The following is a 14,496-nucleotide window of genomic DNA, read 5'->3' on the forward strand; positions in this document are numbered from 1 at the left end:
TAACTTTTGAATTACCTTGTAAAACTGGAGGAAAAAAAACAAAACAATAGATACTGGACACATTGAAACTGAATTTTTGACCACTTCATAAAGCCTAATTTGGTTGGAAAAATGCTCTTTTTGTAACCATTTTTATTTGGTATAATTTGTATCTTTATTTTAATGCAATTTTTGTTGGTCAGTTATCTACAAAATAAAAAGAATGAATACATTTAAGGTGAGGTGACGTGCAAATATGTTTTTTTTCGATAATCAATTATATAAAGTTGTTTTTACATTTAAAGCTAGCAACAGCACCTCCCCGTTAAACAAAATTTGTATTCTGAAGTAAAAAAAAAAAAAAAAAAAAAAAAAAAAAATATATATATATATATATCATTGTTACACACGTTTGTTTTTGTGAATTGTGGGGACATTACATAGGTTTTTATTGTTTTTCTACTGTTCAAACTGTATTTTGTAATGCCCAAACCCCACCCTACCCTTAAACCCAACCCTCACAGTAAACTGTACAGTTTTACTATCTAAAAAACTCATTATGTGTGATTTACAAGTTTTTTGAGAAAGAGGAGATCATCAATGTCCTCATATTTCCCCTTCTTGTAATACCGGTGTCATGCCTATAACAATAGATACTGGACACATTGAAACTGAGTTTTTGACCACTTCACAAAGCCTAATTTGGTTGGAAAAATGCTCTTTTTGTAACCATTTTTATTTGGTATAATTTGTATCTTTATTTTAATGCAATTTTTGTTGGTCAGTTATCTACAAAATAAAAAGAACGAACACATTTAAGGTGAGGTGACGTGCAAATATGTTTTTCAATAATAAGGCAATCATTAATTAATTATAAGTAGGACTATTATACCATATAAAATATAGTATTTTATATGGTATAAAATGACAATTTTCTTTATTTCATGAATTTGAGTTATGAATTACCGTATCGCTACTTGGTATTACGATACTGCAGCTGGTATAGTATCGTAACATGAATTAATCGTATCACGACAACCCTATTTTACACATTTATGTCCTGGCATGTCACAAAAACACGCACATACACACAAGACTTCATGTACAGTTGTCACAGAGATTTTAATTATTACATATTTATCTCTACAACACATTAAAATGATTTTAATATTAACAGTAGCCTATGTACACTGCAAATAAAGCAGACGGATGTAACCTTCAGCGGCGTTTCAACACAAAACGAAGATCTTGAACAATGAGCTTCATTAATGTCAAATGAATAACTCTATTGAAGTCAATTCACTTCCAATGTCTGAAAATAGAACTGACTGTGTTAAACTTTAACATAAAATTATGGTCCAAAGCCAAGAAAGAGCATTGCTGTAGGTGCTAAGGCTGACAAAGTTCAGGTAAGACAGTACATGTGTGCGTTTATCAAAATCCTCAGCGATCTGCTCTTAAAAGTCAATTGTACGTTCAGAGCTCTTCATCCTGTGTAGTTTCTGAGGTGTTTTCCAGATGAATTCAATGCTGTTCATGTTTACAAAATGCTGTTTCTTCTTGTAAATCAGGGGTGTCAAACTCAATTCCTGGAGGGACGCAGCTCTGCAGTTTAGTTCCAACCCTAATTAAACATACCTGATCAAATTAATTGAGTGCTTTAAACTTGTTTGATACCTAGAGATAGGTGTGTTGAAGCAGGACTGAAACTAAAGAAACTCTCCAGGAACTGAGTTTGACACCTGTGTTGTAAGTCCATCATGTTTGCAGTGAATTCTCAATCTCCACTAGCAAGGCAAAGTCTCTCAGTTTCCAGCCGATCTTTTACCTGTAAAAACAAACAGAATTAAATAACCTTTAAAATCCACTCGATGATGAAGATTTTTATTATAGTTGATAGAATCTAAATCAGGGGTCTCAAACTCAAATTGGCGGGGGGCCATATCAGTGACTGACAATTCATAGGAGGACCGCTTTAACATTCAAGCGCAACAAAAAAGTGGAAACCTAATGTAATTGATACACTCAGACATTGTACCCCAGAGTACATGCAGTCGAAGCTCCTTCTTTTTGTACTTTATTGTACATATTGAAGGGGGAGTTTAAATTGCTATGAAAATACTACAATTTAATAATAGGCATAATAATAAATATTATTATTATTCTGTCCCAATCATTTGTTGCTTAACCAAAAGAGCAGTTTGGGTAACTTTAGTGACTTTACTGGCAATTATTCTTTTTGTAAAACTACAACAAAGAGGAGGAAAACATTTTAAGAAGGAAAAAACATAATAATTCAAGGGGGGCTAATAATTCTGACTTCAACTGTAAATATTGTCATATCCCGTTATCAGCACAATGACAAATACATACGCACACATATAGATATATGTGCACAAATATAAATAATCACCCTCATATAAAGAAACATCATGCTAAAAGGCAAGTTTCTTCCTGAAGTTTCTTTTTCTAATTTATTTGAACTATTTTCATTGTTTTGTTTGATAAAAATCTAATAATTTACTGAACTTTTAAAAATAATTTTCATTAATTATAATCGTATATTTTCCAACATTAAAAAACAAACAAACAAACAAACAAAAAGAAATGAAAGTTCACAGCTGATTATATAACCTTAATCCAGATATTTCTGTTTGACATTTTGCAACCCCACAAATATGATTACTTTTAACTGCTCCATTCACAAACAGCCACAAACCAGAAGCTAAACCTTAAAAGTCAGGTTTTAAATATAGCTGAACATTTTATAAAGTACCCAGCAGGAAAACAACGTCATAAGACGTTAATATTAGGTTAGATTTAGGTAGTGACGTCAGGTCACCAAAATTCAATGTGTAGCCACTAGCCAGCGTCTAAGAACAACGTTATTTTGACATCCAATAACTGCGTCAAGTGACGTTGATATTAGGTTGTGTTGGAAAGTGACCAAAATCCAACGTCTAGCCAACAACTTAAACCAACGTCATATTGACGTCAAATACTGACATTTATTCATCAGGTATAACAACCAAAATCCAACATCTGATAGATCTCGTATTGCTAATGTCCACACCACGTCAAGCTGTAACATCATTAGACGTTGATATTTTTTGTTGATTTTACGTTGTGTTGGAAAGTGACTAAAATCCAATGTCGGGCCAACATCATAAACCAACGTCATATTGATGACAAATACTGACATTTATTTATCAGGTATGGCAACCAATATCCAATGTCGGATAGACGTCATATTGGTAATGTCCACACAACATCAAGCTGTAACTTTATCAAATGTTGATATTTGGTTGATTTTAGGTTGTTTTGAAAGGGACCAAAATCCAACATCAAGCCAACATCTTGAACCAACATCATATTGACGTCAAATACTGACATTTATTCATCAAATAATATTTGGTTGATTTTAGGTTAAACATTGACATCAGTCTGACGTTGGGTTCTGACGTCAACACGATTTTCATTTCCAAACAAACTGCAACATCCCCATGACATTGGGATACAACGTCAATCTGATGTCATGTTGACGTCCTGTGCCTGCTGGGTATATTTATTCAAGTTTTCTATATTTTTTCTATTATTAAAAGGAATAAAATTACTATTGAAAATCTGGCTTTAAATATTGCCAGATGTTTTTTTTAACACTTTTTTTGTAGTTATGTATTTTTTTAATACTATATTTATTGAAGTTTTCAATATATGATTTCTTTTATTGAAATGAATTAAATTATTACTATTGAAAGTCTTTAATAGTTTTTTAAAACATTTTTTTTTTTTTTTTTAGTTATGCTTAAGTTCTTTTTTGTAGTTTTTATTTTATATTTATTTCAGTTTTCAATATTTATTTTTATTAGTTTCATGTGTTACTTTGTAACTAACAACTAATTTCTCTGGAATCTATTATTATAACTTTTTGAAGTGTTGAAATATAAAAAAAAAAAAGCTTTTCAGAGAGTCGTATCTTAAAAGAATCCTCCTACCTGGTTTGTGGCTGTCAGGAGGAGCTAAATATTTTCTTTAATTTGGAGAAAATGCCCTCGTCTTTCTGTGTGTGCCCTGTCCCAGTCTGATTACTGCCCCCTCCTGGACAGAAAAAGTTTGGTGATTTTCCAAAAATCTAATTAATTTTATTAAACTATTAAAATAACCATATTTTATCCATAACCTACAGAAGATGAAAGTAGTAGTTAAAAGTTACATAAAAAAACAACATGCAAATAAAATGCCACTAGCCTTTCAATTTTTTTGTCCTTTGGATAGTGACCACTGCTGTGTTTATGCTATATTAACGACACAGCCACAGATTTTACGCAGCAGCAGATTGATTTTATGGCACCCTGGTAAACTTTGATACTTTACGGCACTCACACACACATTAAAAATAAAATGTTTTAACAGATTTGTAAAAATCATACATGACTGAACATAAGAGGATGAACTCCAAGTGGGGGGTCTGCAAAATTAAACCAAGAATAGACTAGGTTATTATTAAATTAAGCAAATTAATAAATGACAAAAATAATTATATGGTTGTTAATACTGTTCCATTTGTTTGTCTTGTCAATATGCATGGGTTTATATAACCCTACTGGAATTTGTGCACTGTTGTGTGCAACGTTTGTATGTTTATAACCACCTTTTGAGGATTGTGGGGGTCACGAGTCACTGGAATCATTATTTTGGGGGTTGTGGGCTGAAAAGTTTGGGAACCGCTGCTCTACTGTACTAAGCTAGCAGTACCTGCAGTGGTGCTGGTCACTCCGTTGACGGTTCCCTCCACATCAGACTCGTCCTCTGCATAGCTCATCATAAGTGCTCGCTGTCGGTCCGTCAACATCCTGACAACACACACACCCATCAATGTAAAATTTATGCAAAAATGCAATCATCTTGTTACACTGACTGCGCTTACATGGACATCAGTGATCCAATTACTTGCCTTTATCTCAATAAGACAATAATATGATTAAGGCGTTTACATGAGTTGCTTTTTGAATGTTCCTTTCATGTTCTCGGATTACGTGTTGTAGTACATAATTCGATTAACATCATTACGTCAGCAAATCAACAAACTGCCCTTGCGTGGCACAAGACATTGAAATGAATGGGTTTTATAGCGCAGTGCTTTCTGTATCCAGTGTGAAAGCAGATTCACCAGTGTGCTGAACACTGCTTGACGATACAGCATATCATAGCCAGTGTTTCCCCTACCATTATATTAGGGGTGTGTCCCACCCTTACAACGGCTGTACCCGCCCCCTAAATCACGTTAATTGTATTATCTATATAGCGCCAGCTTTATAGACAACTTTTTTTTTATAAAAAAGCTTAATAGCCGTATGTAATATCTTATTTACACAACAGCATGTCATTTCTGTTCTGCGCTCCCATCACAGCAGCTAAAATATATACAGATGCAGACATGCCAAGTCTCCCGTAAGTTCCAGAAGTCTCCCGCAAATGCAAGGAGACTCCCGGATGCCAGCAAACTACTGATAATCTCCCGGAAATCACGCATCTCTCGCCCGGTCCTCAATTACGCCCGCATCCCTCTCCGCTCTTCAGATACGTCGCGCACATCCCATGCTGTGAAGCAAGCGGAGCAATCTCCTCTATCTAGTGTCTCATCCAACCTTTAGACTTCTCCCGCAAATTCATACCAGCTCCGTGATCCCCCCAAATTAATTAAAATACCCGGAAATCATGGCGACGAAAGTGAATGAGCAAGAGAAGAGATCGCGAGAGGAGAATTGATGTTCTAAGCATTACATTTGTTAGGTTAAATGAATAGAGCAGTAAAGATATCACGAGTGCAAATCCCCCCCCTCTCTCTCATTGAGTGATCTGCTGTCAATAGTTGGAGACGAGCAAAATATTTAAATGGTCTTGCATGTATTTATGCCTTTTTACATAGAAGATCTGAAAGTTCTGTGTTTTGACAATATTGCAAGTCCACTAAAAGCTGTCTGGAATTATTAGATAAAACTTCTTTAACATCAATTTTTAATAATATAACTTCTTGTTATACACTAATTGCTATAAGTAGTAGTTTATAGGCCTATTTCCTTTTAGTAAACAAGTATTCGATTTAAAGATGTGCATTTGAACTAATTTTCATCTTTCATCATTTGCAATGTTTCCAAATTGCATTGTTTGTAATTTTTCTGTGGCAGTTCATTCTGCTTTGGTGACCCCTGATAAATAAAGGGACAAAGCTGAAGTAAAATAAATGGATGATAGCTTCTTCTAGCCATGACATGTTTAATACATTAATAAATGTCTCAACTGACTTTCCATACCAAGAGGCTCTGGAAATGTTCTTCTAGAAGTCCATAAAGATACACTGCAGTGACAAAAGGTGCACACTTTGTGAATAAAAAAAGATATCAAATAAATGTTAATTTATAATTTACAAATGGTTGTACAGTTCAAGTAGTTGTTCAGTTATTTAGTGCTGTCATTAAAAGACCATGACTCCACGTTATGCCGTGCTGCAGCCCCAATCCATCCCATACCACCCCCCCACCCCCGTAAACTGTAAACCTAGGGGAAACACTGATAGCTTTTCTTTCAGTTCACGTTTTTATGTTTCTCTTTGGCATTTCTTTGTTTTGTTTACATTTTTACACTGTAAAATTCAGTGCATCTTAAAAAAAATCCATTTTATTAATAAGACTAGATCATTAAAAACCTATATTCCACAACAACTTTAAAATGAGCGACATAACCAGCCCAAAATATTAGATGTGATTTAGCATTTTTATTCACTCTACAGTATTGTACAGGTATATTTATGTAGCATAATTTCAGTCAGATCAATGTGTTTATAAATTTTTAAAATGATACAATCTAATTTAAAGTCTAGATACTTTAAAGCCCAGCTTAATGTGTGAAGCGTTTTATGTGGATCTTGAGTACAGTGCAGTGGTTTCCTCCAGATATAACTGTAGATTCAAAGCAATAATGCAAATAAAAATCTTGTTTATGTACCCATGTTTTAAATATTATGTTTACAGCTTATTAAAAGAATAAAAAAAAATCATAATCTGCTCAATTGCTTAAAAGTTGCAATCAGAATCAGCCATTAAACATCAAATATTGGTGCATCACTTCAAAACACATCCTTTGATCGTTCAAGAAGAATTCTTACTTGGGGATTTTGATCTTGATGTGGACATAGTGGTCACCGTAACCATATCCGCTGACCCGTGGTATACCTTTACCAGATAGCCGGATCCTCTGGTCAGTTTGGGTTCCAACTGGGATCTATGAGAAGATTCAATGAGAACAAAAAAAATATATATTTACCCGTCATCATAATGAATGACTGCCCAAATATGCCAACTTCCACATTATACACTAAAAAAAGAAACATATTCAAGAATACTGACAAAACCTGTTCCTCTAAAACCACTAGGATGCTGTGGCAAGGCCCTGTCCTAATGAGAGATTTGTTGAATCATTAATTCAAAGCTTAAACATCATGCAGCACAGCACGCTGTTTTTAATGTCTAAAATTCAATGAAAGTGGATGAGAGTGGAAGTCTCGGACCAAAAAGATTCCAATGGCCGCTCGTACCTCAAGAATAAGGCTAATACAGAATCAGATTTTGGACACAGTGTGTGTTTATATGGCAAAACTATGGTGGTCAGGATGTCTCACCGAGAGATTGACGGTCTCGTAGAGTCCTTGCGCTCTGATGGTGCCACCCAGGATGGCCTGAGCCACAGAGATCATGACGTCAGAATGAATGTCAGCGCCGTCTCTCCTGAAGATCGGACTCTTCTGGACCTGAGAGCACAGACACAGTTATGCTGGATGAATGGGATTTAAAATTACACAATCATAGCAGGAGACAGCACAGAAAGCTCCTGAATATTACACTTCATTCAATGACGAATATTATTGGGCATTCAGTCAAGATGTGTTGTGTGAGTAAATTGCGCTATTTGCACACAATTAGACGCTTGAACATTTTAAGTTTACTTGCTTCATCAAAAATGGCTGACATGGATTCTGTGGAGAGAGTTTGTTACAAGCGTCAAATGCCAAAAACGCACAATTCTCTCAAACTGCATCTTTTCACGTTGCGCCATTTGAGTTAACTGCACAGTAGGATGCCTGTTGCGTCTTTGCATAGACTTAAAGGGCCCATAGTTTACTTCTTTTTTAAGATTTAATATTAATATTATGGTTCTTCTGAGTGTGCCAGTTTAGGTTCAGTTTAAAACACAGTTCAGATTTTTTTATTATAATGTGTTAAAAAGTGTCATGTTGGGGGCGTGTCCACAGTTCGCTGATTTAGGGGTGTGTTGCTTCACATGTAAATTAGTTTCGGCTTCCCGCCAACGTAACAAGGGGGCGGGGCCATGAGCTCACCCGCTCTGCGTTTGCAATGGAGTCTGACAGGCAGACTGCGAGAAGGTGCTGGAGTGAGAGGTACAGCATTCAGTCGTACATGTACGACTCTGACACAGACCAAGCAGAGAGTACACAATCATTTGTGTCTTTGTACAGTTTTACAGCAGACTGTGTGCTAGTTTCAAGTGCCGAGCTTGTACACAGAAACTAATAACCACGCACACTGAATTAACTTTGACTGAGGCACCGGATGCGCCGCTTGAAGCCGCAACACGACACACCAGACACTCTCTGTGGCGCACCAGAAGCATGAAGTGTCCCGAATCATCGCGCCACACATTTTTGAATTCTAAACATAGGTTTCTGCAGCGGTCTGTGGCGCCCAGCCGTCGACTTGAGTGTACCCTGATAGAAACCGATGTTTAGATCTCTAAAACGCATGCTAGTTAAGATCACAGGGAGCTTCTGGGATCGCGAGAAATGCAAACGGCTAATGTATAACGTAGACTCAATGAGAAGTACACATGTTTGCAAACCTACCTAAAGATACAACCAATAATTCCGATTAGAGCGATAATGTGGAGAATATTGATCTTGTGTTGAGCCCAATGAGCCTTGCATCTAAAAATAGAGCTAGGGTGTTCCTTTAGTGATATTGCTTCAACTCACGGTGAAAATGGCGGACGTGAATCAACAAACTGAGGATATGATGACGTGCCTGTCAATCAATATTGGTGGGCGGGGGGACTGCTCTCCTACGTAAAGCTGCGGTTAGTTTGAAAACTGCTCCAATTGGTGCACCCTTTTTATGTTGTTAAATTGAAAAAAAAGCACTGGGTGTGCTTATATCACCCCAATATGACGGTCTATACACCATACATGCACATATGTCTGTCCAAACAGCTTGAAAAGTTGATTTTTTACCATAGGTGCCCTTTAACATGTAAATCACTCGTGTTTAACGCTTCATCCAAGTCTGGTGTGAACGCACTATTACAGTTTCTTGGTTTAGTATATTTATTAGGGCTGTGCAATATGATAATATATATGAAGAGTTCAGATGCAAAACCCTTTTTTTTTTGTAAATGAGCATTTTCTATCAGGCTCCTCTGATAAGGTTCAGACGTTTCATTTTATATGTAATGATAAGGTTATTAGCTAGTTAATAAAATATTTTTTTTTCCCAAAAATGTCACTTTAGACAATTCTTTTTTAACAAGGTAAATTTTCTTTTGCGTCAAAAACCACTTGTGCTTTTTATGCCAAACCCTCTAAATCAGGAATGGGCAAACTTGATCCTCGAGGGCCGGTGTCCCTGCAGAGTTTTGCCCCAACACTAATCAAACACACCTGAACACCCTTATTAGTGTCTTTAAGATCACTAGAAAGCTACAAGCAGGTGTGTTTGATTAGGGTTGGAGCAAAACTCTGCAGGGACACCGGCCCTCCAGGATCGAGTTTGCCCATCCCTGCTCTAAATGCACCTATTGGAACAAGACAGTGTTGAAAATGAAGATGCCATTAGAAATTATTTGACCAAACATAAACCACATAACACAAACCACCTGAAATTAAAAATATATAAATCTGTCAAGTAAGCGGCGGTTCATTCCGCTGTGATAAAACAGGGAAAAAGCAGAAGGAAAATGAATGAATGAAATCTGTAAAGTGAGTGCATTAATCAATAATATTAAAACTGACATTAATTAAATCTTAATTAATTAAATCTGTTGTCATTTCTGATATTTGGGACTTAGATTTGATGTAGAACAATGTAAACATTGTAAACTAAGCTTGGTAGATTCAAATAATGTAATGTAAAACATTATGAAACATCAATATCTGTGCACTGTCCGTTAATATAAAAAGCTTATCAGATCTATAGGTGTTATGAAGTAATACAAATAATGTAGAGTTTTATACATTATATTTATCTTTTTAAAAATAGATTAAACTAGCAAATAAAACACAAGGTGGGCCTACTGGGCAAAAAGGGGATCCCTCTCAGACAATTTTAGGAGCTGTCATTCATTCATTCATTCATTTTCACCATACTTAAGGTCTTGGTCCCATGTTTATCCTCATAGCATCCACGTGGGATAAAAGAACAGCATTTTAACTCTGTCTTTCGTGAAATGGAGTTATCGTTTATTGTATAGTAAATCAGACTCATTCAAAGTAGCGTCACTGCGCAAAAACACGTAATGAATGCATGTTACACTCCCGACTGTAGGTTGTGTTTTCTTGTTCTTATAATGCACAGAGTTTTGAGGTAAGTGACATTTTCTTTAGCGGCTTTTGTAAACAAACGGTTATTTCTGAATGCGCTGACGCTGGGATTTGTTGATGGCGTCAAAAGGATTCACTCAATTTTTGGCGGAAGTGGCATTTAGCGGCTTTTGCATCTGAACTCTTCAAATATATTATAGACAATATAAAAAGTCTATTGTTTCATATTATATGAAATAATATCCGTTTATTTCATTGTGCCGCAAAATACATTGTTTACAGTAATACTTTTTCATAATTTACATTAGCACAATATTATACACCATTATGGGGATGCAGACAGACGCATGAACAACGGCATCGTGAGAAAGTTACAATCTTGAAAGTACAATGTTTACATTTACATTTAGTCATTTTGCATTTTATTTAGTGATATTATCTTTAACATTATTTAGTGATATTATGTTGAACCTGTGACCACTCATTTTTGAAATATGTTATATATTTTGACATGATATGTGAATAATCGTCTGTAAACCAGGGGTGAGAATTAATCAATTAAGCTATTGAGGTTGCATTACATGGACATCAGAATATTATAACCCGTTTAAACTTATTTAAGGCCTAGACCAGGGATGGGCAAACTCGATCCTGGAGGGCCGGTGTCCCTGCATAGTTTTGCTCCAACCCTAATCAAACACACCTGCTTGTAGCTTTCTAGTGATCTTAAAGACACTAATTAGGGTGTTCAGGTGTGTTTGATTAGTGTTGGAGCAAAACTCTGCAGGGACACCGGCCCTCCAGGATCGAGTTTGCCCATCCCTGGCCTAGACACAAAGCTTCAGTGATTTCAATACTTTTTGAAGCCTACAATTCCTTTAGTTTCTAAAACCTGACTACAACCGCAAGTGGATTTAGGTTCATTTGATGCAGTAATGTACTTACTCTGAACGTAATGAAGATCTCTTTCTTTCCAACAGGCATTCGCACCGTCTGCCCATCCTCAATACCTGAATAACAGCAAAACCTCAAAATCAACAATCCCACTGACTGAAGCCAGTCTCACTTCAACATCGATAACACCAGTGAACCCACCAGCAGGAACAGGCACTGTGACGGTTTTCCTCTGTTTGGTTTGTCCCGTCCCTCGGCAGGCGACACAGGGCGATGTGATGACTGAACCTCTCCCTCCACAGCGCCGGCAGGTGGAGCGCATCACGAAGGGTCCCGTGTTCACCGTCTCCTACAGGGACAGACACACCAACAATTCAAATACAGGTTTTTGCATTCAGATCTGTCTTTTTTTCCACAAATTAGACAAATGTTCGAGTATTTTTTTCACAGCTATACTCACCATGCCAGTGCCGTTACAGTTTCCACAGTGCTGGACTTTAGATCCAGGCTCGTGTCCTCTGCCGTCACAGCGCTGACATGTGCCCTCGATGTTCACTGTGATCTCCTTATTCACTCCTTTAGCAGCCTGAGCGAACGTCAGCTCCATCACATACTGTTAGCAAACACAACAAGGGTTTATGCACGGTCTAGGGATTTTCACAAAAAAAAAAAAAAAATGCTGACAGAATCGCAAATATGGAATTAAATGAATTGCAGAGATTTTTGGGGGCCTTTTTATTTTCTTTTGGTTTGCAGATAGGGCAATAGTGATATGCCATCAAAACTGTGGTGGAGAGTGGGATCGGCAAATGATCATGAGGAGGGAATTGAATCATAAAATCAGGCATGGTCACAAAATTGCTTAAGCTGAAATCACAATCTGGCAAATTAAAAATAGTAACGACAAAGTAAAATTAGGGATGCACTATATTGGAAAAAATGCACATTGCAATATTTAGTTTTTACCTCTCTAAACATTGAACCTCCTGTGGCACGACTATTGTGGACAGACATTGTGATATTGATTCTGAAATTATATATTATGCAGATGATATTAAATCTGTTAACATTTTTCCCATTATTAAATTGTATTGTGTTTTCCTTAAAATGTGATTTTATTAACTACCTAAAATCAATTACTACACTTAATAATATTATTATTTTTGTTGTTGTTATTATTAATAATAACCATAATTACTATTATTAAAGAATTCATTTCATATTTTCGGTACATTTATGTTTTTTGAACTTTACATTGATTGCATTTCAAAGCATAAACTGAATAAAGATTACATAAAAAAATGAGCATAAAACAACTGTTGGAGGAAAAACAGAGAATAAAATAAAAGTAGTTATATTTTCTCACTCCCAAATTATGTTTTAATGTTTTTTACCAAATTTTTTCCCCTCAAAAAGTTTAAAATAAAACAAAACAAAAACAAAATTATGAGTTTTAAAGTTTTGAGTTTTAAAATGTAAAGCTATTTGGGGGTATATGGATTTTAGGAGAAAAAATTACAGGGAATTTAAGGGAAATAAAAATATGTTTTAAAAATCTTTTAAAAAAACTAAACCGAAATCAAATTTTCTGTACAAATTTAAAATGTATTATGGGAAAATAAAATCTAATTATTTCTAATTGTCCTATGCATAATAGACACCGTCAAAATAAATAAATAAATCAAATAAATAAATCAACAGCATAGTCCAATTGGATTGGCCACCTTTGCAGTTAAATGAAAATCCACTATCCACATCTTCTGGGGCTGGTTGCACCAGCAGTGCGAAAGTTAAAACGTAGCCTAGTTGTGACTTAAAGGGAGGCTAACTTACAACTTACACATTACTAAATATTTTACTGTTGCACTACTAAACTTAGTTTAAACCTAATGCTGCGTTCCAACTAAAGATTTATGCCAGCTGCCCCCATGTATAATGGTAAAAATAAGACGACAGCGAGATTAGTTTACATTGAGAAGCTCACCGTGATAATGACTTTCTCTACTTCCTCTCCACAGCCTTGTTTTCCTCCCAGACCTTGTATGTTCTTGGTTTGTGAAATAAGAGTTAAATTTTCTCTAAAGAGTGTCTTGTGTTAATTGTATCCATCAATTAAAATGAGAATTTCTTCACGACAGTTCTTGCTCTTTTCTCTTTCATGTGTAGATATATATATACACAAAACAAGTTTAATGTTTTGATAACTTTGTGTATTCACGGCTCGCGATGCAGGTATGTGCGTCTGTTATAGCCACTGACTGTAATTTAATCAGGTACTGTAAAAATGCGATTTGTCATTTAATTTTCATAGGACAGTTATAAATAGATGTATTAGTTGCAGAATTGTAAAGCAGTTTAACAATTTAAATGCTTTTTATTGGATATTACGTCATTCAATGCGACTACGCATGTCTTTACGGAGAGCTTACGACCTACTAACTACGGTTTGCCTTAAGAACATGTGGTGCTACCAAAGTAAGAACCAATTTAGTTACAAACTAGCTAATAGTTACTAACCCCCTAGTGTGGACTTAACGCTTAAGTTTAAGGAACTTACGAAGAGCTGGTGCAACCCTACCCAGATCCCCAGAAGAGAGCGTCTCTGACCTCTTGTGGCTGATTGAAGATGGCGTTGAAATCCCCAAAGCCCTGAGCGCCAGAAAACTCGCCGAAGATTTTGCGGAAAAGCTCCTCCGGGTCAATGCTGGTCCCCCCGCCCCAATACTGCTGATGTCCCGCACCGGCGCGACCCGCGTCAAAACCCTGCAGAACCGTACGTGTCATACTGTTTCCTCTTTACCTCGTCACTGAGAACCTGAAGACGAAACATGAGCAAAACACAAACTCAGTATTCCAGCAGGATACACAGCTAAAAAGAAAAACAACAGCAACGCTTCAAACCTCGTAGGCCTCCGCTAGCTGTGCAAACTTCTCCTTAGCTTGAGGGTCTTCTTTATTAGTGTCTGGGTGATACTTTTTGGCCATCTGAATTGGAGAAAAACGTTAATGAGTCACTG

General features: G+C 36.2%; 1 protein-coding gene across 1 annotated transcript in view; it reads right to left on the reverse strand.

Moving 5' to 3' along the window:
* Window positions 1–1,076: 1,076 nt before the first annotated feature.
* The window catches only part of dnaja3a (DnaJ heat shock protein family (Hsp40) member A3a), a 20,506-nt gene continuing 7,086 nt past the window's right edge, over window positions 1,077–14,496 (reverse strand). Inside the window, 10 exon segments of the mRNA XM_056453117.1 lie at window positions 1,077–1,807; window positions 4,735–4,832; window positions 7,145–7,260; window positions 7,658–7,786; window positions 11,531–11,595; window positions 11,681–11,828; window positions 11,940–12,092; window positions 14,087–14,242; window positions 14,244–14,294; window positions 14,381–14,464. Coding sequence (XP_056309092.1) covers window positions 1,785–1,807; window positions 4,735–4,832; window positions 7,145–7,260; window positions 7,658–7,786; window positions 11,531–11,595; window positions 11,681–11,828; window positions 11,940–12,092; window positions 14,087–14,242; window positions 14,244–14,294; window positions 14,381–14,464 — 1,023 coding nt within the window. The 3' untranslated portion in view covers window positions 1,077–1,784.

The sequence above is a fragment of the Danio aesculapii genome, chromosome 3 (genome assembly GCF_903798145.1).
Source record: "Danio aesculapii chromosome 3, fDanAes4.1, whole genome shotgun sequence".
NCBI classification, from domain to species: domain Eukaryota; kingdom Metazoa; phylum Chordata; class Actinopteri; order Cypriniformes; family Danionidae; genus Danio; species Danio aesculapii.